The sequence below is a fragment of the Zosterops lateralis genome (genome assembly GCF_965231275.1).
Source record: "Zosterops lateralis genome assembly, chromosome: 10".
In the NCBI taxonomy this organism is placed as follows: Eukaryota; Metazoa; Chordata; class Aves; order Passeriformes; family Zosteropidae; genus Zosterops; species Zosterops lateralis.
In genome coordinates this window covers 1862547-1890292 of record NC_139770.1, presented here as the reverse complement: position 1 = coordinate 1890292, position 27746 = coordinate 1862547, and the positions used below count along the sequence as shown (strand labels likewise).

Genomic DNA, 27746 nt, shown 5'->3' with positions numbered 1-27746 from the left:
ATCAAATCTCTCATTTTTCCACCCAAAATTCCAGTGGGATGTCACAGGGCAGAGGTGGCAGCAGATGATCCATCCCTTACCCATCTGATTGGGGTAGAGAGAGCAATACCCCAGTGGGATCCCATCCCTTGGGATCCCCACATGGATCACCAGGAGCATCCCAGGAGTTTCAGCCCCTGCCCAAAGCCTTGAAAAGGTCTGAGCCTGAGGGAGGTTTAGAGCTAAAATCAGCAGAGCAGGAATCTCCTTCATCCAAGCTGGTTTTTATTCCCATAAAAGGAGCACAAACATGGAAATCGTGACAGGAGTAGAGGGAAAGAAACCTCCCCACAATAAATCTTCATTGTTTTCATCACTTGTCACTTCAGCCACCTCCTGGGCTGGAAGTTACACTGGGATCTTGGGGTTTAACAGCCAATTCTCCTTGGATTTGTCAAAGCTTTCTTGGAATCCATTCCTAGTTTGGCTCCCACAGCAGCAGCAAATTCTTTGGTGGAGAAAATAAGTTCCTCTGGTTTATGTTAACCCTCCAGTGAGCACAGCCCCAGCCATGCAGGGCCTGTCTCCCCTCCAAAATGGGAACAAATGAGTTTTATCATTAATATAAAACATCTTAAAGCCCTCAGGTTATCACTGTGCTCCCACCAGCAACAAACACAGGGATGTCAAGATTTGCCCTCACTGTTTTCTTCTGCAAAATTCCAAGGGGTTTCCTTTGGAAACCTGTAAATTCCTGTGAAGAGCAGGAATTCCTGTGCTGGTCCAGAAGCTGGAGGAAGGCAGAGCCACTCCTGGGGAGAGTAGAGCATTCCTGGGGAGAGCAGAGCCACTCCTGGGGAAGGCAGAGCCTGGAGTAAGGCAGAGCCATTCCTGGGAGAAGCAGAGCCACTCTTAGGGCAAAGCAGAGCAATTCCTGGGGTAAAGCAGAGCCATTCCTGGGGTAAAGCAGAACCATTCCCTTATCCAGTCATTACAATCCAGCTCTTCCCTTGAGCACTCCAAAATCTCCCAGATCCACCTCCCACACTGTGAGCTCTGTAACCCCTCAGGATGAGCCTTTGGGAGGGTCTGGCAGAGGTCCTGGTCTCTGGCAGGAAGCACAGAGCTGTTTGAACATTCCAAAGAGCTGCTTTTTTCCTTTTTTTGCTGTTTCTCCCCAGGTGGATTCATCAGCTTCAACGGCTCGTGGCGCGTTCAGGGCATCCTGGCCATGTCGCGCTCGCTGGGCGATTACCCCCTGAAGAACCTGAACGTGGTGATCCCCGACCCCGACATCCTGAGCTTTGACCTGGACAAACTGCAGCCAGAGTTCATGATCCTGGCCTCGGACGGGCTGTGGGACGCCTTCAGCAACGAGGAGGCCGTGAGGTTCATCAAGGAGCGCCTGGACGAGCCGCACTTCGGCGCCAAGAGCATCGTGCTGCAGTCCTTCTACAGGGGCTGCCCCGACAACATCACCGTCATGGTGGTGAAGTTCAGGAATAGCAGCAGAGCAGAGGAGCAGCAGTGAGGGAGGGAGGGAGGAACCCCCAGGGCTCGCTCAGGACTCACCACGTTGGATGTGGAGCTCTGGAAACGCCGTGCGGGCTCTCCCCTGGGAGGAGCGGATCCCTTCTGGCCTTGACAGAAGGAGCAATACAATAAAAAACAAATCCATGGCGAGCAAGTGACAAGAATCCAGTTTGTCCCCATGTCCCCGCCCTCCTGTGCCCTCGCTGCTCCTTAGGAACCGACTGGCACTGCCCATTTCTCACTTTTCTTTACGAATCCTGTGTAGGTTTTTGGTTTGATTCCTCCCTTCTGGTGTGCACGGCAGGGTCAGGGCAGTGCTGCTGCTTTTCCCTCCTGGGTGTCACTGCTCAGAAGCTGCTCTTTATTCCTCATTGCTGTGGAGCTGCACTGAAAAGGGTTTGTGATGGAAAAGAGGAAGAGGAGCCAACTCTCAGCCTGCTGCCACTGCTGGCTCTCGCTTTGTTTAACCTCTCCCCAGAAATAAACCCCTGCCCAGCATGTTGAGTAGGTAGAGCTCCTGAATTACCACGTTTATTCAGGCTGTGCATTACTCTAGGACAGTTCTTCTAGGCCATATCGTATCCAAACCAAGCAATGGTGGACTTCAGCAAAATCCTGGGAGTGGTGACCCCCCAGGATGGGAGCAGAGCTCAGCTGTGATGGCAGAGTGTCTGTCCCTCACCGAGCATCACCCTGACCTTATTTCTGTGGACTCTGAAAGTGATGTGAGAGAAAACGGAATTTCATTGGTGACTGTTGGGAACCTCGTCCAGGCTGTTCCTCAGAGCTGGAAGTCAAGCCAAGGAAGGATTTCCTTGTACCACTGCAGGTGGATTTGTGGTGTTAATCCCAGGGCAGACCCCTCTGGAACCGGCTTTTGGGATGACCTGCAAACGCCAGGCAGCATCAGTGCACTGTAGAGATGAAAAGGTTGTGTTAAATCTAGGTTTAAAAAGTCTGTTTAGATCTAACTTTCAGTATTTAATTGTATTTTGGGATGTGTGACTGCTGTTAAGTTGGAATGAGGCCAGTTTTGAGTTTGCTGCAGCTGTGTCATGGCAGAGGGACAGGGCAGGATTTGGGGTGGCTCCTTTCTCCTTGTCCTGCCTTACAGAAGTCCTTGGGATCCCCCCCACAACAATCTGCTCCAGTCCTCAGGGGGCTGGGGGCTGCCTGTGTTTGGGGCTGGAGGTGGCTCAGGGGTGGGATGGATTACCTGGCATTGCCTTTTCCTTGGGAAAGTCCAATATTCCTCATTTCCCAGCTGCCTCCACCCTCTGCTCCCCTGCAGGGCTTTGGGGTGAGGCTGAGCTGGGCTGGGGAGGTGCTGAGGGGGTCGAGGGTCTCTCAAGGCAAAAACCAAACAGCACAAATTTCTGCTCCAGAAAGAATCCCCATCTTTGTCTTTCTAGTTTTGTCACCTCTCCCCCAACAAACTGCCCTCCTTTAATTGGTTTGGGGATAATCTCAGCCCTTAATTGGCTCTGGTGGTATTTCCAATGCTGTGTAAAACGTTTCTGGACCCCTCTGCTGATCCTGAACTCTGGGGAGAGCCCCTGAGGAGTGTCCAGAGGCTGTGGAGGAGCCTGCACTGCTCCTTGCCCAGGGGATGGGAGATTCCTGATGTTTTCAATCCCTGGGGCTGTTCAGCCAGCAGGAAATGGTAATAATGGCTTCAGTTATTCCAGTGTGGAAATGTGGGCTCAGAGTGCTGGGAAATGCAGCCCTGGGGTGATGAGGATTCCTTGGGAATCCTGGATCCTGGGAATGGCACAGCAGCAGTGCTGGAGCAGCCCCAGGCAGAGCTCAGAGTGGGGAGTTTCCCTTCCCTGTGTCCTTCATGGAGATGTTCCTGTTGTGCCTTTCCTTTGGAGGGCACAGCTGCCCTGGGAAAAGGGGAATTGCAGCTCTAAAGAAGAGAGATATTTGTGTGCAGAGACATCCCCACTGACCCATCCAGGCCCTGCAGAAGCTCCAGTGATGGCCATGCCCAGAAAAACGGGATAAATGACAGCTCTGGGCTGGCTGCACACAGCACCCCAAGGTCAGGGAGCATTCCTGAGGGATCCATGAGCTCTGGAGCACAGCTGGCTGCCCCTCCAGCCCTGGGACAGACAGGAAAAGCAGCTTGGCAGGAATTCCCAGCCAGGAGGGAGCCCTGGGAGAGCAGCTCACGCTGGGAGTGAGCCACATTCCCAGGATTTAGGCAAACACAGCAGGGCTGGAGTGGTTTGCAGCTTTGCCTGGATCATTCCAGGATCATTCCCTGGCACTCCAGGCAGCCCTGGGTCAAATTCCAAGTGGCTGCAGCTGCAGCAAGAACTGTTTGAGCACCTTCAGTGTCCTCTCCCCTCCCTGGCAGTGCTGTCCCAGCCCAAGCCATCCATGCCAATGATCTCTGCTTAGCCTGGGGATTTTTGCTTGCTTTGATTACTTTTTTTTTAAAAAAAGGAGCTTCAGCTGCTTCAGGTTTAAAAAGGAAGGAGTGATGGAGGTGAGAGAGGCTCTGTGTGGTCTCCCACATCCACATCCAGTGCCTACCTGTGCTCCCAGCTGGAAGGTTTGGAAGTTTCTCCTCCAAATCAAAAGAATTCCCAACTTTCCAGCTGTGCTGATTTGTGCCAAACTCTGTCGTGACACAGCTGGAGGCTGACCAGGTGAACTCCTTGTACATTTTTTTGTTTATGCAACCTGACCAACCCAGGGTTCTCCCACTGCCTTAACACTCCATCCTCCACCTGGGAAGGGCTGCCAGGGGCTGGAGGCAGGAGAATCCTGGGGCAGAAGGGCTCCAGCACTGCTGCTCTGCTCTCCAGAAGCAGGAGCTGCCTCTGGCACAGCTGGGAGCTCCTCCTGCCTGCTCATCCCCTTTGTGAGCCTCACAAAGAGCATCTTCCTGATGGCCTGAGGTGATAAAATACTCCTGGAAGGGCTCAGCTGAGGGAACTGGGGCTGTTCCCAGGGATTTCCCAGCTCCCAGCTCACTCACCTGGGATATCCTGAGGATTCTCTCAGCCATGGAGCTCATCCATCCTCAGCCTGCACTGGGATTGTTCCTGGAGTTCCTGGCAGGGCTGGGACTGTCCCAGCCTGTCCCTCTGGTGGCCCCATGGCTCCTCCTCCCGCCCTGACATTCCCACAAATCCCACAGATCTTTAAATAAAAGATTTAACCTCCCACTGCTGCTGTTGTTGCAGAGTTAAACCATTTCCAGAGGTGAAATGAGAAATATTGTGAAGATTTTAGAATCCAGAAGTCAGAATTTGAGCAGTGTTGGCTACAGAAAAACACCAATGCCACAGCTAAAAAATTTAAAAAAAAAAAGGGAATTTTGTGTCTCAGGATATGGGACAACCCCGCTTTAAATAATATGGATTTATTGCTAATGTAGCTGGTACTTGTTTTACACAGAGAAGAATTTAATCAGTGATTATAATACAGAAAAATAAAAAACACCTCAGCAGCCTTTCATCTCCCAAAGCAGGATTTTTATGCCTCTGGACAAAATTCCAGGTGAGAATGTTCTGCTGGAATTTGGCCACTGATACTGCCCCTCGTGCCCAATGAATTCATAAATTCAAAATTTTTAAAACCCCCAAAAAAAGTTCTGTACAGTTAAAAATGAGCTGAAGTTTTGTCACTTTTGTGTTTGCAGCGCTGACTGGACAAGGCTTAGGGGAGCAGGTGGATAAATCTGAATTTTCCTGAGGTAATTTAAATCCCAGGGATCAGCTGTGTCCAGCTCTGGAAGATAATCTGGAACACAAAACCTTGGTGGGTGCAGCTGAAGCCTTTCCTGAACCTCAGACAGAGGTTTGAGGGGAAAAATTGATGTTTTTGATGGAATTTGGCAGCTCCTGAGTCTGCTCTGCTCAGCCCTAAGGAAGTTGGAACGAGGTGGTTTTTAAGGTCCCTTCCAACCCAAACCAGTCTGGGATAATTCTGGGAATTATTTGAGCAATAGGGAACTAAAGGACTTTTATTTTTCCAAGCATTTTTAATGGCAAATCCTGCATTTTTTTTGTTGCAGCCACGGACACAGGAGCCTCTCCATTTCCCGCCTGCTCTGACACCAATCATCCATAAATGTGAGACAGAATTTAGGGAAATATCCCAAATATCCCATTAAAGCGACCACAGGGAATGCTGTCCCTGCATCTCCTGTGTGATTTATTGGGAATTTATTTGTTCCAGATGCACAAAAAGCATTTTAACTCCTCTGAAATAAAATCCAGACTGGGAATATCACCTTGGAACCTACTTTTGCTCCTCACTCAGCAGCAACTTCCAAACATCTTTGCCCAATGAACAATAATAATAATAATTATTATTATTATTATTATTTATTATTTTCAGGTCAGGAAACCCCACAGTTTTCCTGTCAAAATCACAAATATTTGCAATTTTGATTTAATATGAGAAAAAAAAAAAAACACCTTAGGATTTGGAAAACCTTTTTACACTTTGTTTTTAGTACAATATTCCAGGCAGATGCAATAAAATTTGGGCCTCCCCCTAATTCAATGCCCAGATTATTCCATATTTTTAAGGTTTTTCACTTTTTGCCAGGCTGCTCACACAAATAAAACTTCCCTAAGAATGGCTTTGAGCAGAAGCAGGAGCTCAGTGTGGGGTTTTACAGGCTTTTAAGCAATAATAAAGTCAGATTTGGGAATGAGGAATTTATTATTTTTTTTTTTTAGGGAAACCAGGAGCAGGATGGATGTTTGTCCAATGCTGCTGGGTGTGTAAATGTAAATGTGTAAATTCATTTCAGGTGGCACAAAGAGATCACTGTGTATAAAACCCAAGCCTTGGAACCTGTGAGCAGAGTCAGCCTTTGGGGCACCAAACCCCAAATTCCTGCAGGTGACAGGAGAATTTCTGGCCATTCTCAGCCCCCCCAGGAGTCTCATTTCTCCCTCACCACGAGCACTCTCTGCTTTATCCATTTGCTGAAGGCACAGAGCCATCGTTACATCTTATTTTGGAAAAAAAGCAATACAAGCTGTGCTGGAGTCTCAGTGTTCTTGTGGTAAATAATTTATTTCTGAGCATTTCACGTGGCAGGCTTAGAGCAAAACAAAAGGGTTTGGGGTTTGAGGTGTATCAACAATCACAGAACAAGGCATTTCCCCCAGGACCTGCTCAGAGAACAATCCAATCCCACGGCACAGCTGGAATTTCACCTGGATCTAGGAATACAAGCCCATCATCCCCTCACTTATGCAATACTGTATTTTCCCCCCAAAAAAATTAAAAAAAAAAAAAATCCAACCAAAAAAATAAGGCCTTTATTTTTTAAAAGCTTTTGACTTCACCATCAGAACACTTGACATCTGAGATCCTTGTCTGGAGAGTGTTGTCCCCAAGAACCTTTTTATCCCTAAAAAAGAAAGCCCATCATCAAAATCCCAGCCCAGCCCCAGGTGTGGTTGTGGAGCAGAGCAAACCCCAGCCCTGCCCACAAAACCCAGCTGAGCTGAGCTCTCAGCCCTTCTCCTGGAGATCTGCTGATCCCTCAGCCCTTCTCCTGGAGATCTCAGCCCTTCTCCTGGAGATCTGCTGATCCTCAGCCCTTCTCCTGGAGATCCCAACCCTGCTCCTGGAGATCCTGCTGATCCCTCAGCCCTTCTCCTGGAGATCCCAACCCTGCTCCTGGAGATCCTGCTGATCCCTCAGCCCTTCTCCTGGAGATCCCAACCCTGCTCCTGGAGATCCTGCTGATCCCTCAGCCCTTCTCCTGGAGATCCCAACCCTGCTCCTGGAGATCCTGCTGATCCCTCAGCCCTTCTCCTGGAGATCTGCTGATCCTCAGCCCTTCTCCTGGAGATCTCAGCCCTTCTCCTGGAGATCTGCTGATCCCTCAGCCCTTCTCCTGGAGATCTCAGCCCTTCTCCTGGGGGTCCTGCTGATCCTCAGCCCTTCTCCTGGAGATCCTGCTGATCCTCAGCCCTTCTCCTGGAGACCCTGCTGATCCCTCAGCCCTTCTCCTGGGGATCTGCTGAGCTCTCAGCCCTTCTCCTGGGGATCTGCTGAGCCCTCAGCCCTTCTGGGGGTCCTGCTGATCCTCAGCCCTTCTCCTGGGGATCCCAGCCCTTCTCCTGGAGATCTGCTGATCCCTCAGCCCTTCTCCTGGGGATCTGCTGAGCTCTCAGCCCTTCTCCTGGAGATCTGCTGATCCTCAGCCCTTCTCCTGGAGATCTGCTGATCCTCAGCCCTTCTCCTGGAGATCTGCTGATCCTCAGCCCTTCTCCTGGAGATCCTGCTGATCCTCAGCCCTTCTCCTGGAGATCTCAGCCGTTCTCCTGGAGATCTGCTGATCCCTCAGCCCTTCTCCTGGAGATCTCAGCCCTTCTCCTGGGGGTCCTGCTGATCCCTCAGCCCTTCTCCTGGGGATCTGCTGAGCTCTCAGCCCTTCTCCTGGGGATCCCAGCCCTTCTCCTGGAGATCTGCTGATCCCTCAGCCCTTCTCCTGGGGATCTGCTGATCCCTCAGCCCTTCTCCTGGGGATCTGCTGAGCTCTCAGCCCTTCTCCTGGGGATCCCAGCCCTTCTCCTGGAGATCTGCTGAGCCCTCAGCCCTTCTCCTGGAGATCTGCTGATCCTCAGCCCTTCTCCTGGAGATCTGCTGATCCCTCAGCCCTTCTGGGGGTCCTGCTGATCCTCAGCCCTTCTCCTGGGGATCCCAGCCCTTCTCCTGGAGATCTGCTGATCCTCAGCCCTTCTCCTGGAGATCCTGCTGATCCTCAGCCCTTCTCCTGGAGATCTGCTGAGCCCTCAGCCCTTCTCCTGGGGATCTGCTGAGCCCCCAGCCCTTCTCCTGGGGATCTGCTGAGCTCTCAGCCCTTCTGGGGGTCCTGCTGATCCCTCAGCCCTTCTCCTGGAGATCCTGCTGATCCTCAGCCCTTCTCCTGGAGATCTGCTGAGCCCTCAGCCCTTCTCCTGGAGACCCTGCTGATCTCTCAGCCCTTCTGAGCCCTCAGCCCTTCTCCTGGGGGTCTGGGCCCCCCCTGGTTTGTCTCAGAGAGACAAGGGCCGTGGGGTTGTCCCAGCCCAAGGGGGAGCCCTGGCAGCGGGGCCAGGACGTCTCCGTGGTCTCTCCCCCCGTGTCGTGGATGTGTCCAGGTTAATCCTGTTCATGCAACTGCAAACTCTGTATCTTTGTCCATTAGAAGTGTAAACTACTGAAAACTGGGCCTTGCTGATATGAATAAAGTGATTAAAAACCGGTCTTTACACACAGGGCACAGCTGGCTCTTCTTTAAAGAATCAACGGGGGAATTTATTTATTCTCGCGTTTTACAATTGGATCAAAAAAACTCTCATTTAGAATCAAGACATAAATCACAACAGAAATGATTTTTCATCTTCCCCCACAGGGTTCCAAAACTCCTGGGATGCATCAAACACACACAGAGACACAGAGGGGCGGGGGATTGATGAGCCCAATGGTTTTGGGATGTCCAAAAGCAGAGGCGCCAAAGCCATTCCATTTAATGTGGACACACAAAGTGCAGCACATTCCCAGCATTTCCCATCACTCCTGCAGATCCCACAGGATCCCCAGGCTGGGAACACTCCTGGAAGCCTCGTGGAGGTGACACATTTAAATACCAACGTGTGACACTCTCAGGAGGCTTTCACAGAAAAAAAAAGGTTGGGTTGGGTTAAATTTCCTGCTGGGCAGAGAAGAAATAATGGATGGAGAGTGAAATAATGGATGGAGAGTGAAATAATGGATGGAGTGTGGCAATAAAACAATAAAAAAACAATCCAGGCAGGAAGTTGGGAATCATCCTCAAAGCTGCTTTCTTGGCATAAACATCTTTCCTTGGTGGTATTTTGTACATTCCAGAAGATTCCCGGGGGTAAATCCCACCAGCACATGGAAAAGGCAGCAGAGGCAGAGGGGACAGAACATTCCAAGGTACCCTCTGGGTGTGGAAAATGGAAAGGTGCTTTAGGAATCCCTGTTTGTATTGAGAAGGGTTGGAATGCCCCAGAGAAATGCTGCCCCAGCAGTCAGAGTCAGCTCCAGAGGCCACTCTTACACCAAAGTGAAGTTTCTAAATAAATCCACCATCAAAGGCAAGTTTTTGAAGTGTCGGATGACAAATCCTGCCAAAACTGGACCAGCTCACTTGATGTGAGGCCATGAACTGCAATCAGATGCCTGTACTTACAGACATCAAAGTTGATTTTGTAGAGAAAGAACTGTTCTGGACCTTCTGGAATAGTGATGTTGACTTGGAGTATATTCAAGCAAATCCCCACATAAACATCCTCAAATTTGACGGGTTTGACGTGGCCCATCAGCTCGTAAGTCCTCAGAGCCAGTTTTCCATCCAGGATGTATCCCAGCCCGCTGCAGTAGGGAGGATAGAACTTGAAGGGATATTCCTCATAGGAGATGAAGTTTTTTTTGTTCAAGCCTCTGTAGGCCAAGTTGTCAATGAAGGGATACCCAGTGAAAACGTTCTCCGAGGAGTTCAGCTGCAGCAGGAGCTTCACCAGGTTGGGAGTGTTGATGAAAACGTCGACGTCAGTTTTCATGAAGAACCTGGCGTTGGAGCAGAACTCAGAGAGCCACTGGAAGGCCATGATGGTCTTCAGGGTGAGGTTGTTGTAGGTGTCCACGAAATCCTGGCGGAGGATGTCCCCGTAGAGGAGGCTCTCATCCTCCACCGACAGCGCCGCGGCCGCGTCCTCCCTGTGCGTGTCCTGCCCCAGCAGGAACAGGGTGAGGACCCTCTGGCCCCACCAGGAATCCCGGGAGGCCCAGCTCGTCCTGATGGCCTGTCTGGCCTTCACGTCCCCGGGCCTGGAGGCCACCAGGATGACCAGGAAAGGGTCGGCGTCGGCGCAGCCGCGGCGCTCGCGCAGCGTGAAGGGGCGCGGCTGCCGGTACACGGGCTCGTACTCGTAGAAGTAGAGCACGTTCAGGTTCTGCAGGCCAGCCCTGGAGGAGAGGGTGATGTACCACATGGTGCTCAGGGAAAACACCAGCAGCAACAGGAAAATCCCTTTCAAGGATCTCCTGTACCAGGTGCCCACCGGCGTCATGGTCGGGATCTGCTGGTGCCCCTCAGAATCCGTTCCACGAGTCCTGGAGCAGCATCCTGCCTGAAAGGGAAAGGGGAAAGAGGAATTCAGAGGGGTGTGGGTCAGACATTTCCTTCTCCTTGTGCTGGCTGGAATTGTGCTGTGGTATCAGCCAATCCAAGCATTCCTGATCCATCCCTGATCCTGATCCTCATCCCATGGATGGCAGCAGGACACGGAGCCACTGCCCAGGAGGGTTTGCATTGACAGCTCACGGAAATCCCAATAAATCCCCCCTGCACAGAGCTGATCCCCAGCTGATCCCACTCCAAGGTCCCAGGGATGGATCTCTGGAGTGTCTCTGACCCGACTCCACCTCAAGGACAGGACACAGTGCACAAAGTCCAACAAATGCTCAGGAAATGGATGCTCAGAGGCCTCAGAGTTTCCTCAGACAGGAAGTGTGATTTGCATGAGCACATGGGACAAGAAAGCAGAAATACGAGCAAATATTTCATTTTCATTCAAGGCTTGAGCAGCTGCTGCTTCTGAGGGGGAGGAGGGAAGGTAAAAACCAACTTCCTCAAACCAAGCGATGTGCTGAAGCCGTTTGTGACCAAAATCGTGGCCATTTTTACCATCAGCCAGGTAATTTTGGGATTTGAGGGACACAAATCCACAGCAGGGCCTTCCAAACCCCCGTGGAATTGGTGCTGAAGCCTCTGTCAGTTAATGTCAATGCCAGGTCAGAGATTCCAATGGATAAATCCTCACAAAACTCAGTTTAACACCAGCCCCCCAGGCCTGTACCCTCCAATTCACTGTATTTCCTTAAATTCACTGTATTTCCTTGATTTCACTGTATTTCCTTAAAACCACACGTGCTCAAGCATCTATTTTAGACACCTTTAAGCCAAATTTAATTCCAGTGCCCAACTGTGGGAATTCCACACGGTTTCTGATGTTTGCAGTAATAATATTTATCCTGCACGAGCAGGATAAAGACACAGTCAGGATGATTGAAGGTTTGGATTTTACAGCACAATTAATTACTCTTTGTCCTCAAAAATATCACCACAGGGCTCATAAATGTTTTATGTTTGACAAATAAATCCAACCTCCAGAACAGCACTCTGGAATCCAGGGGAATTTGATTTTCCAGAGCCCACCTGCCTCAGGTTTCTGTGTAAGATCTGATTTTAAATTAATCATCCTTTAAAGGAAGCATTTGGAGAACATTTCACCAACAATGCCTTAAAATGGATTTTAAAAAAAATTATATAAAGCATTTAAATAGAAGAATTTTGGACTGATTCCTCTCAAAATCAGTAATTAACTCACAGGAATCTTCTCTTTTTATGCATCAACCTGACTTTCAGTGGACAGTAGGAAAATACATACTGGAGGAAAATAACCTAAGTTATGTATCAGTGTTTATTATTTGATATCAGATCAATAATATTTTTGATTATGAACTTTAAAGCATCTCAGTGAAATCTGATCCGTTTGATCAGTTCTTGGCTGTCTAATGGAAAAAAAATATTTTAAATGTTTTGATTCTTTAGAAGAAGAAAACCCTGATTTCATGAGACCGTGACCAACAAAACTGGAGACAAATCCTGACCTGCTACAGAAGGAAAAATCTGGGGAAATCAACACCAATTCAGCTCCTTCAGGGCACCCAGGGAAATAAATCCCCACCTTCTCCCATTTCAAGTGCTTAAAGCCAAGTGAAGAAGTTGAGGTTTGCTCAGCCACGGTGCAGGTGCAGCCCCTTCCAGCTCCTCCTCCACTTCCAGACTTTTTGCTGGAATTTTTTCCCTTCCACTTGTGAACAGCAGCTCCTTGCAGGGCTTTGCTTTCATTTTCCCCCAGGCTGAGATTGTGCCAGCAGATAAAACTGGTGAACTTTGAAATAAATGCAAGGCTCAGAATGCTCCACAGGGATTAAATCCATCTCCCACACAGGTGGAGTGTGGACGTGCTTGGCAGGAAAAAGGTGAGATATTCTCATTTTCATTAAAGATTACTAATTATAATAACCAATAGTCCAAGATAATGATTTTAAAATACCGTAATAACAGGTGGATAGGAAAATAAATGGTTTTTAAAGGTACCAGCAGAAATAATTTGGAAATAAGGTCTGGAGCCTCTGTGAGAGGTGTCCCTACACACGAGATAATATTTAATGTCCTTCCAGCCCAAAGCAGCCACTGATTGAACGATTTTATCTTTAAAAACAATCGAAACTAGAGGCAGTTTCGCAAGATCCCAGGTCGTGATGCTCTAACACAACAAAACTTTAAAGCTTTTCATTGAAAGGACCTTTAGCAGTGACTCCCTCTCACTGGAGGCTGCCCAAACCATCCCTGGTGTCCCTTTCCTGGCAGGAAGAGATGGATGGAGGGATGGATGGATGGATGGATGGATGGAGGGATGGATGGAGGGATGGAGGGATGGAGGGATGGAGGGATGGATGGATGGATGGATGGATGGATGGAGGGATGGATGGATGGATGGAGGGATGGATGGATGGATGGATGGAGGGATGGATGGATGGATGGATGGATGGATGGATGGATGGATGGAGGGATGGATGGATGGAGGGATGGATGGATGGATGGATGGATGGATGGATGGATGGAGGGATGGATGGATGGATGGAGGGATGGATGGATGGAGGGATGGAGGGATGGATGGATGGAGGGATGGATGGAGGGATGGAGGGATGGAGGGATGGAGGGATGGATGGATGGATGGATGGATGGATGGAGGGATGGATGGAGGGATGGAGGGATGGATGGAGGGATGGAGGGATGGATGGATGGAGGGATGGAGGGATGGATGGATGGATGGATGGAGGGAGGGATGGATGGATGGATGGATGGATGGATGGATGGATGGATGGATGGATGGAGGGAGGGATGGAGGGATGGATGGATGGAGGGATAGAGGGATGCCTGCCTGCGAGGGGCTGTGCCGCCCTCTGCCGAGCCCACGGACCCGCTCCGAGCCGCTTCTCTGGTGTTTCTGTCCCAGCCGCGCTGCCCAGCAACGCCCGGGCTCGGCCGGCACTTCCCTCCTCCCGCACCTCGCTCCACCCGGGCCGAGTCCCCGCTCTCCCTTCCCTTCCCTTCCCCATCCCATTCCCCGTGCCCATCCCATTCCCATTCCCCATCCCTCTCCCCACCCCATTCCCCATCCCCATTACCGTGTCCCCGGGCAGGAGCCGCTCCTGTTCCCCGCTCCCCGCTCTCCTCCGCGCCTTCCCCGGCAGCCGAGAGAGCAAAGGCCGGGCAGAGGCGGCGGAACCTCCTCCCCTTCCTGCCCGGCCGTGCCGGTGCCCCCGGAGAGGATTCGCTGCTGAGTTAGTCCATCCATCACCCCTCGGGGTTTATTCTCGCCCGCACGGGGAGCGTGCGGGGTTTGGGGTGAAGCTGTTCAGTTTAGGGAAGGGTCACTGGGCAGTCGGGGCTAAATCAGCGCTCCCTGGGGGGATTTGTGCCTCTGGGTTCTGCAGGGGAGATGGAAGGTGAACTGGACACAGGCGGGACAGTCCCGGCCTGGCAGGGCAAACACAGCGCTGGGATCCTCAGTGGGAGCAGTGTAGGGGATCCTCACTGGGAGATCTGGGAATCCTCATGGGGACCAGTGCAGCGGTTCTTCACTGGGAGCAGATCTGGGAATTCGCAGTGGGAACAGTGCAGGGAATCCTCAGTGGGAATAGCTCTGCAATCCTCACTGGGAGCAGTGCAGGGAATCACTGGGAGCAGTGCAGAGCATCCTCAGTGGGAGATCTGGAAATCCTCACTGGGAGCAGTGCAGGGAATTCTTACTGGGAGCAGTGCAGGGAATTCTGACCTGGAGCAGTGCACAGAATCCTCAGTGGGAGCAGATCTGGGACTCCTTACCTGGAGCAGCTCTGGGAATCCTTACCAGAAGTAGCTCTGGGAATCCTCAGTGGGAGCAGCTCTGGATCACGAGCTCTGGCTCTGCACTCTGGCACAGTCAGGAACCTGCAGAGGCCCACACAAATCACCTCATAAAACGTCAGGCTCTGCTGGTCCCTGCTCTGAGCTGAGGGCTGCTGGAGGGAGTAACAGTTGTGACCATAAACACCCAGCACAGGTGGAGCACACACAGAGCACAGAACTGTGAGTGATCTCCAAACCATCCATCCCTGCCTTGCCCAAGATACCCACATTTTATTGGAATTGCATCTGATCCATTTGATGTGTTAACCCCTGTGGTTTGCAGTTTGCTGCCTCCCCATCTTGCAATTCATTCATGTCCATTTATTTAGAAACAAATGCACTTTTCCCCCCTGGTTTAACACATCCTGACCTGCTCCACACATAATCCATCCATGTTATTAATATCAAAAACATACAGCAGTGAGTGTGTCACTGTCATCTCTTGTTACCCCCAGTCTAACCCTTTCAGCCTCCAGAGAAACCAGATTATAACTTGTCTGTCAGGGCTGAGGCAGATTTTACGCAACCAATGTCGTAATTATCGAAATGATTGCTCTATCAGTCAGCAGCTCGTTTTGACCACAAGACCTTTGCATCTTTTTGCTGATTCTGGACTCTCTGAGGCAAAGAGAAATGGTTTCCTGGGTGTAAGGGCAACTCCTGCAGTGCTCAGGATGTGTCAGAGCAGCCAGGTGTGCATCCACTATCAGAAAAATGAGCAGTCAATAGGAATTCATTAATAGCTGACTAAATTTTCTATTCTCCTCTTGTTTTATTCTACTGCTTGGAATGTTGGCCAAAAAAAAAAATAAAATATCAAGACTCAGTTATTTCTTCACTTCTTGACCTTTTTCTGGAGGAAATCTTCATTGGGCAACCATGGAGAAGAGTGAAATGAAGGTAACAGGAATTTTTAATTTGAGGCAGCAGGATCTCAGTGATGACCAGACCATAAAGTCTGTATTTAGTCTCCACCCTGTGGGGTGCAGTTAAACTCATCCACGAACAACCTAAACAAACTCCCTGAGTTTACAGCCCTGGCAGAGGAGTCCCTGGGGCAGCTGCTCAGAGCAGAGCCCAGTTTTACTGGAGTTCTCTTAGGGCTTGATTGAGTCCATGGGCTGCAAGTCACACTGGAGATCAACTAAGATCAGCTTGTGGGAGATGAGACACACCAATAAATCATCTACCCGCTCATTTTGTGGCTTCCTAAGTATGGACAAACCTTAAATCTTCAATCTCCCCTCTCCATTGCTTGTGTTCGCATCTCATTTTTTTTTTTTTTCCCCAGATGGCTGTGGATGCTCAGGGGAGAGGAGACAGGAGCTGGCCACGGATCAGGCTGCAGGTGCCGGGAGCGTGGCTGTTCAAACAGCCTGTAACCTTTGTGCCTGTGCCCCTGGGGCTGCTCTTACTCATCCCAGTCCCACCCACAGGCTTGGCACGGAGCTCTGCACCTTCCGAAGCCTCCTGGCTCCTTATCAGGCCGATAAAAGCGGCGTGTGTGTGTTTGCACAGAGGTTGGACTGCTCCAGAGCTCGCAGCTGCCTCTTCTCCCTCACTGCCTGTGCTTCACCCCAGGACAGGGGAAGGAAGGCAGCCACACAAATCAGCCCCAGGGAAAGGGGGAATCTCCCTGGAATAGAGAAATCCCCGGGATAAATGGGCCTCCAGAACGCCAAGGCCTCCTCAGGGAAGAGAACCAACATCCTGATGCTGGGCTTGGATTCTGCGGGGAAATCCACGCTGCTCTACAAGTTCAGGTACAAAGATGCTTTTCTAACAATGCCAACCATTGGCTTTAATGTGGACATGATTGACGCAGGGAAAGGCTTCACACTGACATTCTGGGATGTTGGAGGGCAGAAGAAAATGAGAGAGCTCTGGAGCAATTTCCTGGAAGGCACCCACGCGCTGCTCTACGTGGTGGACAGCTCTGACAAGCGCCGGCTGGAGGAATCCAGGAGGGAATTTGAGCTCATTTTAAAGAGTGACTCCATGAAAAACGTCCCTGTGGTGGTGCTGGCCAACAAGCAGGACCTGCCCGGAGCTCTGAACGCCGAGGACATCACCAGGAGGTTCAAGATGAAGAAGTACTGCAGTGACAGGAACTGGTACGTGCAGCCCTGCTGTGCCATCACGGGCCAGGGGCTGGCAGAAGCTTTCCAGAGAGTGGCCACCTTTGCCAGGCAGTACAGCAAGTCAAAGGAGACCTTCACCACCCTCAAGGAACTCAATGCCTGTCAGGGATTCCTGTCATCCACTTCTAGTGACTCTTAACATTTGTATTTTCTTGTTGGACAGATTAAACTTGGAAATACTGGATCCCGAAGAACTTTTATACATAAAATCCTTTCAAGGATTTCTATCATCCACTTCTGGTGACTCTTAACGTATTTTGTTGGACAGATTAAATATGGGAATACTGGATTCTGAAGAACTTTTATACATAAATATTTATAAAGGACTTTGACAATATTAAACTCTACTGTTCTACCTGTAGATATTTGATATACCTCATAGGACATCTCGTACCTGAGATAGGACTCTGTAGCATTTTCTTATTATTTTTTTATTGGGGTTATTCGAGTTGAATGATGAGAAAGGGGCAGTCGGGCACATGGAAATAAAATAGGTGAGCACTGTTTAAGTGGCTTAAATTAAATGAAGATTCAAATGTATTTTTTTCAAGATTAAACCAGCCAAGTCATTTGGTCAGCAGTGATCAAATTCTGGTCTGTAATAGATGCTCCATGGATGTGTTTCTCATTTGAAAACAGAGTGGGGTGAGGGCTTGAACTCTTAGTTATGTACAAGAGAATTTGTCTGTTCCTGCATTCTAGGAACAACTGCTGCAGAGAGGTTGTGAGGAGCAGGATGAGCTCCTCACCCCGCCCCAGACAGAGCTGCAGTGCTGTCCCAGACAGCTTGTCCCAGATATCCACGTGCTGCTTGTTCCTCATTATTGCAACTTCTCCTTGTTCCTGCACTGCTGGACTGTCCTCCTTACAGGAGGTTCAGTTCACTCAGGGGAGAGCTGAATCCCACTGGTTTTGTGGTGATTTTCCAGTCCTGGGCTCTGGAAAAATTGTGGCAGGGGTCATCTTGTGCTCCTGTTTTTCTCGTTTCAGGATTACACTAAGGAAATAGGTGGGAAGTGGGAAGTTTACGTTTCATTCTTGCTAACAAACAGACAGGAATGTCAAGTTATCAAAGGGTGAAGCAGCAATAAAATCACCCAGACATACCCTGTTGTCTCATGCACGGGTTATTTAAAAACCAGAAAAATCATCCGGTGGATTTGCTGAAATAGTAAACCAAGGGAAGTTTCTCAATAGAAGTTGTTATTAATACTGAGACTAATTAATTACCAGGAGCTAAATCCTGACTCATGCTGAGACTCTTGCTAAAAGCAGAGCAAGTGTCTGGATTTCTCATTGCCTGCTCTGATGATTTGGGCTCAACAGCAAATATCATCTTCTGTCCCTAAAAAGATCTTTAAAAGTCATTAATGTTGGTCTTCCAAGGCAAACAATTCAGAGTTTAAAAATGTGATATTTGATATCAATACATTTATAAACGCTTGGATGTGTCTGGTGTGGGGTGAATTCTCTTAATCTACTCACGTGTGTGTTATAAAGCAGAATTTAGTTCTGTGGCCTCAGGACTTCCTCGGGGAGAAACACTCCTGAGAGATTTAATGAGGGGGCACCAGGGTCTCTAATTAGCCAAGAAGCAAGTTCTGAAGGGAGGAATAAAGTCATAAAATAGACCAACTCATACAGCTGAAAATGAGAATAAGCTCTCAGGCACACAGGCCCTTCTGCAGGTTATCAAATTACACTAAATGACACTCACATCAACTTGAAGAAGTGTTTAACATTTTGCTTCAAAGGAAAGGAATAAACTCAATTCCATTCACTTTATAGGATATCAAGTATTTAAAAATTGCATTTTCTAAGGGTTTGATTTCCCAGAGAAGTGAAGGCAGGCCTGTCATATCTGCCTGAGGAGACCCCAACCTTCTGGAATCCTTTTATAAAGGTTTAAAATAAATCAGTCAAGCTGGCTCAGAGACGGAATTCTCAGAGGAATTAGATGCCTGAAAGTTTAATTTAAAAAAAACTCAGTGAGACAGAGAAAAGTGACCACACCAGTGCCCCCTTAAAGACAAGGCTGATAAGGTACAAAAAGACTGATCCCCAGGGAGATAAATGTTCCATGAGAGACAAGGGACATCAATCCAGAGCCAGGCCTTAATGAGTTCCTCTGCTCCAGGGCTTTTCCATCGTGCTTGGATCAGCAGAGCACTCAGGAGCTTCCTGAGGATGAGGCAGAGATGGAATGCACTGCTGCAAACCACCTGGAGCCAAGAACACTCAGCAGATTTTGGGAAGTTGCCTGGGCAGGGAAGTGCAGAGGAAGGGAATTGTGGCTCAGCTCTGAGCACAGGCTCAGCCCAGGGCGCTGTGTGCTCCCAAGAGAAGTCTGGGAATTGTTGATCCCATCACCTGTTCCCTGGTGAAATCAATACTCAGGGAGTTCCAAAGGTGTTTTCCAGCTCCCTCTTGCTCAGAGAGTTCAAAGTGCTTGTCTGAACACAAAGAGCAGAATTGTCCTTGGTGTTTCAGGAATTTTACTGCTGCTAAAATCCAGCCCACAGCAGCGGGATCATTTGTTCCTGGATACGTTTGGCTGGTTTTATTATTTAGAATTTTTACAGATTACTCACTAAAAAACTTTTAGGATTTTTCAAGGTTTTAGGATGCTTTGAGATGGTGAGAAATCAGAATCTGAAGAGCCCTGAGGCAGTGGAGCAGATGTCTGGGAGCTGAAAGCTTTTCATGGGATGAAGATGGGGTCAGATGTTTGTTGGGGTCAGATGTTTATTGGGGTCAGATGTTTATTTTGCTTCAAATCTGAGAATTTTTTTACTCAGCTCACCCTGTTGTTTTCTATGTTTTAATTGCTGCATTCTGGCAGCCTTGTGCAGAAGCACTGCAGGTGTTCTGTAGCTAAAGGGCTCAAACTTTTCTTTGTCTGCTCATATTCCTTAAAGGGTTTATAGCCCTTAAAGGGTTTGCTGTCCCTGTTCCTTTGTGCTGGCAGAAGAGTAAACATGAGAAAATGAGTGGAACACAAAAAGAGAAGGATCTGAAGCCCAAGGCCTGCAGGACCCTGTGTCCTCTCGAGGAGATGTGTTTGGATGGGACCATTTAAAATCTGACAGACACCAAGGATGGGGCTCTGTCCTGTTGGCCATTCTTTGATAAGATCCCTGTGGTTTAAAGTCACATTGAGGGTTCTGACTTTAGGAATAACTCATGGAGCTCATTGAACATGGGGTGAAATGGGGATGAAATGCCATTTTAAGGGAAGGTGTGGAGCAGCAGAAGAAACCATGGCAAATTTGGATAGCAGCACTGCCTCCTGCTTTGCCTGGGAGACAACTGTCCAATCATTCAGAATCCAGGAGAATTCTTTAGTGTCTAAAGAATCCAGGACAAGGCTTTTCCAGTATCAGACAACTGGTGATAATCAAAATGTCTCTGTGCCGTCTCATTTTGGACAAGGAAAGACTTTCCTGTGTCAAACAAGTTCTAAGTGCTGCAAAGGGTTGTGCTGTGTGCACATTAAACAGGTTTTGTTTTTCCCCCAGGTGAACAGGCCATGCTGAGTTCTGTGCTGCTACACCAGGCTTCCTCCACTTTCATCAGCTCAGATATCCTGTTTGGATTCTGGACATCCATCTCCTCACGTCCCACAGCCTGGATTAGCCAGCCCAGTGTCATTTGGGATGTAAATTCTGGAGGGTGGAGGCTCTCAGCACACACCACACCGCAGGCACCATTTGCAAATGGAAATTCGTGGCCAGTAAGGAGTGCAGACACATTCTGAGGGGAGGGGATTTTGGCAAAATGTTGTGTTCCACAGCTGTGCTCGGTGTTCCTGTGCTGCTCCTGCTCATCCCTGATGTGTTTGTGGAATTTGGGCCTTGGCACCTCAGTGTCCCCTCCCAGCAGAGCTTTCCCCCTGTCCTTGTCCCTCTCCAGTGGCAGTGCCACCTCCCCTGGTCTCCTTATCAGATTTTCCCCTGAGGTTTTTGGGTTTGCCCTCAGCCACTCCTCAGGTTTGGAGTGACCCAAAGACATTTTACAGCCCCGTTTCATTGTTTTCTGTCAGGTCCTTGCTCAAAGCTCTCCTTTCCCACGATGTGTGCAAACCTCCTGACAATGCTTTATGAGCCGTGCCTTTTGATGAATATTTTTTATTATTTCCTTCTCCTCCCCATATTTGTCATCTCCTCCCTTTTAGTCTTACAAGGTGCTTTTATTGGTGCAAGATCATCTTTTTGTCCTGGTTTTTTTTACCTTTTTTTAACCTTTTGTTGACTCGTTTTTACTTTGTTTTACCCTTTTCATTTGCCCGGCCAATGAGAAGTTTCTAGGCCTTGTATCATCCTGATTCTGGCCAAATACTTGCAAAAAAAAAAATAAGTAATTTTGTGATTTTAATAAACCACCTGGCTGTGAAACCCGAGCCAGTCATATTGTTTGGTTTCAGCAATTACAGTTGGGAACAGCAGCAACGATTTTATCGATCCAGACAAAGGCCAATCTCCTGTGAAATTCTGCTTGGCTGTTAAAGGGTAACCGTGCCCCAGTCAATGGTTTTCAGTTACTTTATCTAAAGCACACACGTTTATCACTGAAGAATTTGAGTCTCTCTCTCAACCTTCCCTTAAGAAGTCAGAGGAGTTTTATTTCTTACAGGTCGCTGTGAAAATCCCTCGTATCGTTTGGATGGAACATAAAACATAAAGGTGTTCTGCAATCAGCTTAATTAATAGATGATAAATTAATATCTGGCTCCTCATGGGAGCTGGATGCCTTTCCCAGCACAAGGGAATAATTTTGGATTGAATTCTCATGGATTTTTCCTTCGTTGAGGATTAACAGTAAAGGTTTAATTTGCCTAAAGTGTCTGTTTGGTGGTCACACAATTCTTATGTGCCCATCGGTATTTGCACAGCTTGAATTCTCTGAAAAGGTGAAAAAATAAAGAATTACTAAAGAACTTTAATTATTAAAGAATTATTTTAAAAAAATAAAGAATAAAGAATATAAAGAAGAAGAATTTAAGGAGTTGATCAGGAGGGTCAGTGGGGGAAGATAAACGACAGCAAACGAAAGTAACAACCATGAAAAAGAGAAGTGAAAAGAAAAATAAGTGAGAAAATTCTCAGGTCAAAGTACTGAGTGTTGTAGATACACAAAGCAATAGAAAGCAAAAAAAAAAAAAAAAAAAAAAAAGGAAGTACATATATATCCCTTCCCAGCCATTAAGTTTGCACTCTGGTGCAAAAGCTGAGGCTGCCCTTCTTTTAAAATGAACATTTCATGTGTGCAAACCCTCCTGGTGCTCACAGGGGGAACTTCTCTGTGCTCCCCCTGAACGTTCAACACTGAAGGCAGTGGTTTCATAGATAAAATAATATCAAGCCCCAAAGATGATGCAACTTTGGAGAAAATCCTCTGCAAATAAACGTCTCCTTACACTAACTCTAAACAATATTACTCGTTAGTACGAATAGTTAAAAATATTTAACATATTAAGGTCAAACATTGTGGAAATTAATTACGATTTCAAATAACTCTTCCATTTAACCTACACGGGAAAATTGAAAACTTCTTTGCTGTCACCTACACTGAGCCTTTCCTTTTTGAAACTTAAGGTTTTCCACTGAGTCATTTGGATCATCGATTATTTAAAATATCCATTTATTGCCCACGCCAAGGGGTCAATTTGTAGAGGCTTTGGCTCCTCGTGTGGTGCTGAAAAGCCCCTGTCGAGCACGAAGGAAAACCCGAGGGAAACAGCAGAAAATTGAGTAACATTATTAAAAGATGCTCGTGTAAAATGTGTTTCCTCGCTGAGACATCTTGTGGTGTGTGAGGCTTCCTGCAGCCCCGCCAAAACGAAACTGTCGGGTTTGCAAATTCAAACTCTCTGAGATGCTTAAACCACACAGCTAAAAATCGGGGTTTTTTTAAACAAAATCTGACTCATTACAGCGCTGATGGGTTTGTTTTCAGAGATTATTTTCCCTTTATTAAATATAAATTTAAATTGCTGCTCTAATTAATTAAATTGATAGCGCCCACATTCGTTTTCATCAATGCATTATGATGAAGTTTCACTTTGTGACACTGAAAATAACAATGAGTGATGTCCAAACTGCCCAAACAAGCAGATTCCTAAACTGGAATTCCCTTTTTTTTTTTTTTTTTTTTTTTTTTCTGGTTTAGAAGAGCCCTGGTTACCATTTCATAACTAAAGTGAGATTTGAATATAAAGAGGAATAATGAGCATTCAAAGAAAGGATTGATCTGACAGAGGCACAGATTCCTGAAGCTGCTGAAATGCTGCGTAAATCAGGAAAATTACGTGCCCGTAATTCCCCCTCAAAAGAAAAGCTGAACAGAAATATTATCATTTATCAGACAGCAGAAAATCAAGGAGATCTCAGTGCTGAGCCTTGGGAGAATGGGCCTCGTTAGTGCTGCTGCTCAGAGCACTCATTTTCTCCATTACAGCGGAACAAAGAGAGATGCAAACTTGGAGTATTTTCATTTCTCTGCTCAATACCGAGCCCCGAGCCTTTCAAAATTCCTTATTCAGTCATGTATTCAAGTTTCCTTTCAAAATGAGCCTGAGACACAGCACTGACAATAGCAATCTGCATCTGGACATTTACATTTTTGTTGCATCTTGGGTTTGATGCTGTTTTATGAGCTAAACTCTGCTCCCTGTAAGTGTTAACAGCCAGAAATAAGAGTTTCGATCTGAGATGCTCCCAAAAATGTCTCTGTTTTCGTGATGCTACCAATATTTCTGTGTACAACATGGAACACATCACCTAACACCTCACACCATTTAATTATCTGAGCATGTTGTGTAGATTAATTTTTCAAATACAGCTCCAGTGATCAGCCTTCCTTTTGGAAACCTGAGGAATTAAGGATGGAAAAGTAACTTCCCTTCTTGAAGTCAAGGGAAACAGGATCCAGAATAGTGGAGTTCCCACATCTGCCACCAGATGAGTTTTCCTTTCCTTATAGAAATATTATTGAACTCACCCCAAACCAGCAGAGACAGAAGGAATTTTTGTAACTGTCCCACCATCTGCAGTGCTACAAGAATTTGTTTTAACATGGAAAAACCTTGGATCTGCCAGGGCATCTTGACATGGCCCATTTCAGTGACCATTTCTTCACTTTTTTATCTCAAATTAATTTCTTCCCTTTCCTTCAATAGGAAATTGTGCTGGCAAGGCAAAGCAGCTGGGACACCAGCAGGGAAGTGCAGCTCCACAATCTGCTGATTGAGGATTGATTCCTCTTCTTCTGCTTGGGCTATTTGCAGCTGATGGATTTTTGGGATCTACTCCAGCTCTGGTACCAAGGAACATTTTTTGCCAATGGTCACGTCATGACCTATAAATTTATCTGCAAAAGCTCTGATTTAGCGCATTAAAAACAGAATTAAAACCAGAACATTTACAGGCTGAACTGGAGGAAAGGTATCAATGTATATTAAAGGCGACCCCCCAATTGAATGCAGCACAAAATCAGAAGTGATTTAAAGCAGAGTGGCTGAGACCAGAGCAGGCTGTGCTCTCTCAGAGGCAGCTCTGGAGCTCTGCTCAGGCATTTGAAGCTGCCTGGCTCCTGCTCGGTGTCATGTGGGAGCCCTGGGCTGATTTCCTCATCACAGGAGCAGATGTTGGGCTGATGTGAATCAGCCAAGGGCCACTGGAGCCAGGGGAACTCCCCCCGCTCTGTGCCCTCCTCTGCTGCAGCCTAAATAAAATAAAAATAAAATAAATAAAAATATCTAGAGGCCTTTAACTAGAAAGAAGTGCTCATGAGAGGGTGTTACACGTTCAGAGAGGCCTTGTGGGAGGAGATCCCACGGCAGATGCAGCGTTCAGGCTGTGAGGACACAGCAGAGCCCAGGGACAGAGGGAATGAGGGAGAGATCCCAAATTAAATCAGTGCCACCAGCCCTTGGCTGCCTTAACATCCCACAGGGGCCAGAGCAGCTCCAGGGGTCCAGTGACCCACACAGGGGGATTAAAGGGTTAGAAATGGAAAGGCATAGGGTCCTGTCATATTGGGAATATTTGAAGCTGATTTTCCAGTTCAAGCTTGTGCAGTCCATCTCTTTAAGAAACTGATTTTAAAAAGTGAGTTTTTGAGTACCACCCCGACTGAAGAGTGTTTTTCTCAAAGTGTAAATATTTCTTTTTCTCTAAATAGTGAAAAAAAACCCATCAAAATACAGTGTAACCAGTGGTTCTAAATTAAACCCAAGGAGAAACATGCACAGGAACTCCACAGCTTTTGAATAAAAATGTTCCCTCTACAAGGCAGCAACCCCTGAGTGAGTGTGAGCACAGCCCTGAGACAGCAGAGCTGCTCCAGTGTCCGTGGGCCAAATCTTTGACTCCTGCTCTCATTCAAAGCACCTCAGCCAACTCCCAACAAAAATCCCCTTCAAACGTGGCTCCTGCAAAAGTCTGGGTTTGCACACCAGCTGAAAGATTATTATAAAATATCCTTTCCCAGCAGTGGGCTGCTTCTTTGTTAATGCCAGCTATTCCATTTGTATAAACCCCGGGATTAACGGGTGTTTTTCTGTGTGTAACACAAATCTTTGCAGCTTTACATAACATTTTTGTTCCTTATAGGAGGGAGATGGGGCTATGAAAAGCAGGAGTTTATTTCACCTAAGTGTACATTTAGTAAATATATTTTATATATTTTTACTAATAGATTAGAAAAAGCTTTCAGGTCAGTTCATATTATTACTCAAAAGAGGTGTTTAAGATAAGCTGAGATTTAAACACTTTCTAATTGCATAATGAGGTGCAAAATTCACAAATTGAGAGTTGTAAACAAAATGTAAACTCTTTGTAAAACAAATCTATCTGTCGCTTGAAGGATAGGAAGGCGAGCAGAGCCTAATTCCCACCTTTATATTTGCATCATTATTTTTCAAGCTAAAAAATATGCAAAAAAATATCAAAGAAGCAGAGCTTTGTTCTGTAGCATCATATGAAGTCTGAACAGCAACACACCATGAGAAATTTGTGTTTTATGCATAATTTATTATGTTGTAGGCACCTACATTTGGTAAAAAAAAAAAAAACACCTCATTCAGAATCAAAAAATCCAATTGTTTGTTTGGGTTTTGTTTTTTTAAAGACAGCCCAGTGACACTGGATCAAGGATTCAGAGGGGAACTGGTCTATCCTTCAAAACTGTTTTTCTGAGTGTTTTTGCACCGTGGACCTGAGGTAAAATCAAACAAAAATAGTGTGGTAATTGTTCTTCTGAGAGCCAAGCAGCTTAATTAGATTACAGTTACACAAAATGCACTCAGTTCATCTCTGATTATGTCTACAATGAAGCCACAATATAAATTATTCTTTGGATGATACCAGATCAAAAGACCACTGAAGGATTGTCTTCCTTCATAATTTAGCAAGAGCAAAACGTGTTTTGGATGTTATTACATGGAGTTACACAGAAAAGAAATGGGGTGTCAGACCCGGTGGTGCAGGAGTGTGATTTTCAGACAGGTCTGGATTTGGAGGAAGATTCTCCAGGGTGATTCTCGGTTATTTTCAAGTGGTTACTCATAAAGGAATGAGGTTGTTGCTCAGCCTTTTGACTGGGTCAGTCTTTTTCCAAGGGCAGCAGAGGGATGGTTTCCCTGCGAGGTCACTGGGGCAGGTTTGGGCTCTGAGTCAGGGCAGGATGTGCTGCCTTTCCAATTCCAGCCACACCAAGGGGTCACTCAGTGCCCAGGGAGGTGACACTGGGAGGTGGCATGAGCAAGTCTGGGGTAACAAAGACACAAAAAAGGTGGTGATGGAATAAAAGGGTTTTCTTTCCTTTCATAAAATTCCAGGCTGGGTCTTACACACTGGGTATTTTTTACTAGTCATAGTTCTGAACACTGGGCAGGGATGGAACACGTAGTACCAGAGTCCAATTTCATTATTCATCACAGAATTTGTGCCTAATATCTAATCTAAACCTACGCCCTTCCAGTTTAAAACCATTCCCTGTGTCCTGTCTCTCCATCCCTTGTCCAAAGTCCCTCTCCAGCTCTCCTGGAACCCCTTTAGGGCCTGAAAGGGGCTCTGAGGTCTCACTTCTCTAGGCTGAACAATCCTAAATCTCTCAGCCTGTAAATGAAACAGAACACTAACTAAAGAGACTATTTTTAAAAAAATATTATCTCTATATAGTCTTCTGCAACATTACCACATGGAAAATCTGCATTACATTTAAAAAAGTAAATAGCTGTATCAAAAAAATGTCATTTTTGTCCATCCAGGGACAAAATGCTTTATATACTGTTAGACAAGCCATGCTGATATGGAACATCACCAGCACTAATTAGCCACAACTAATTTATCTTCCTCATATCACTGTGACATCACTGCTACAGTTATGGAACAGATGGGGCTGTGGTGACTCAGCTCCTGTCACTTTTTGGGGATTTTTTTGGAGAACTATCCAGAGCCAAGCCTCATCCTCTGGGAAGTGTCCAGAGATAAAACACATAGTTCTTCATAGTCTGAAAAATCATTGTCGTTGTGTTTTCCCAAGTTCTCTTTCCTGATATTCCTCAGGACTTGGTGACTTCATTTTCACTCTTGGGAAGCTGCATCTCCTGTCATAACTTTAACTTTTCTCATCAAGTATCATGGAAAATTACAATGGAAGACTTCACTGAGTTCATTGCCAATCATTAAAAATGAGTGGAGACTATATATATATATATATATACACATATATATATAATCTATGTGTATATATATATACACACACATACCCCCTAAAGAATTCTTCTAGTTATGGCACAAAGGTATTAATTTCTAAGTAAAATTTCTGAAGTAGGGACAAAATTACCATCCCCTCTGCTCTGCAAGTGTATCTCTCTATTGCTTTCAATACTGTTTATCTTATTTCAAGAAAAAATTAAAAGTTTCTGTAGCAGCTTTTTTTTTTTTTTTTTTTTTTTTTTTTTTTTTTTTTTAAATTTCCTCTGAAATTCTGGCAGACTGGGAGGGAGATTATTCTTAGTGAGTGCAAAGTGTAGTGATGGGAAATATTAAAGTGTTAATTTTCGGCTCCAC

The 27746-nt window shown here is 46.8% G+C and overlaps 3 protein-coding genes across 3 annotated transcripts in view; 2 read left to right on the top strand and 1 right to left on the bottom strand.

Moving 5' to 3' along the window:
* Window positions 1-3951, top strand: part of PPM1L (protein phosphatase, Mg2+/Mn2+ dependent 1L) — a 73463-nt gene extending 69512 nt beyond the window's left edge. Inside the window, exon 4 of the mRNA XM_083868726.1 lies at window positions 1161-3951. Coding sequence (XP_083724852.1) covers window positions 1161-1510 — 350 coding nt within the window. The 3' untranslated portion in view covers window positions 1511-3951. The remainder of the gene's footprint in view (window positions 1-1160) is intronic.
* Window positions 3952-8499: 4548 nt separating this feature from the next.
* B3GALNT1 (beta-1,3-N-acetylgalactosaminyltransferase 1 (Globoside blood group)) lies at window positions 8500-13847 on the bottom strand. Its single transcript, XM_083868799.1, has 2 exons — window positions 13768-13847; window positions 8500-10637 (listed from the first exon to the last, which is right to left on the bottom strand). The coding sequence occupies exon 2, from the start codon at window positions 10575-10577 to the stop codon at window positions 9597-9599; it is 981 nt and encodes a 326-aa protein (XP_083724925.1). The 5' UTR covers window positions 10578-10637; window positions 13768-13847; the 3' UTR covers window positions 8500-9596.
* A 2228-nt stretch (window positions 13848-16075) lies between these two features.
* On the top strand, window positions 16076-17260 carry ARL14 (ARF like GTPase 14). The gene has a single exon (XM_083868616.1). The coding sequence runs from the start codon at window positions 16193-16195 to the stop codon at window positions 16808-16810; it is 618 nt and encodes a 205-aa protein (XP_083724742.1). The 5' UTR covers window positions 16076-16192; the 3' UTR covers window positions 16811-17260.
* The last annotated feature ends 10486 nt before the right edge of the window (window positions 17261-27746 follow it).

Coding starts and splice junctions, on each gene's coding strand:
- B3GALNT1 (XM_083868799.1), bottom strand. CDS start 10,577: ATGACGCCGGTGGGCACCTGGTACAGGAGATCCTTGAAAGGGATTTTC.
- ARL14 (XM_083868616.1), top strand. CDS start 16,193: ATGGGCCTCCAGAACGCCAAGGCCTCCTCAGGGAAGAGAACCAACATC.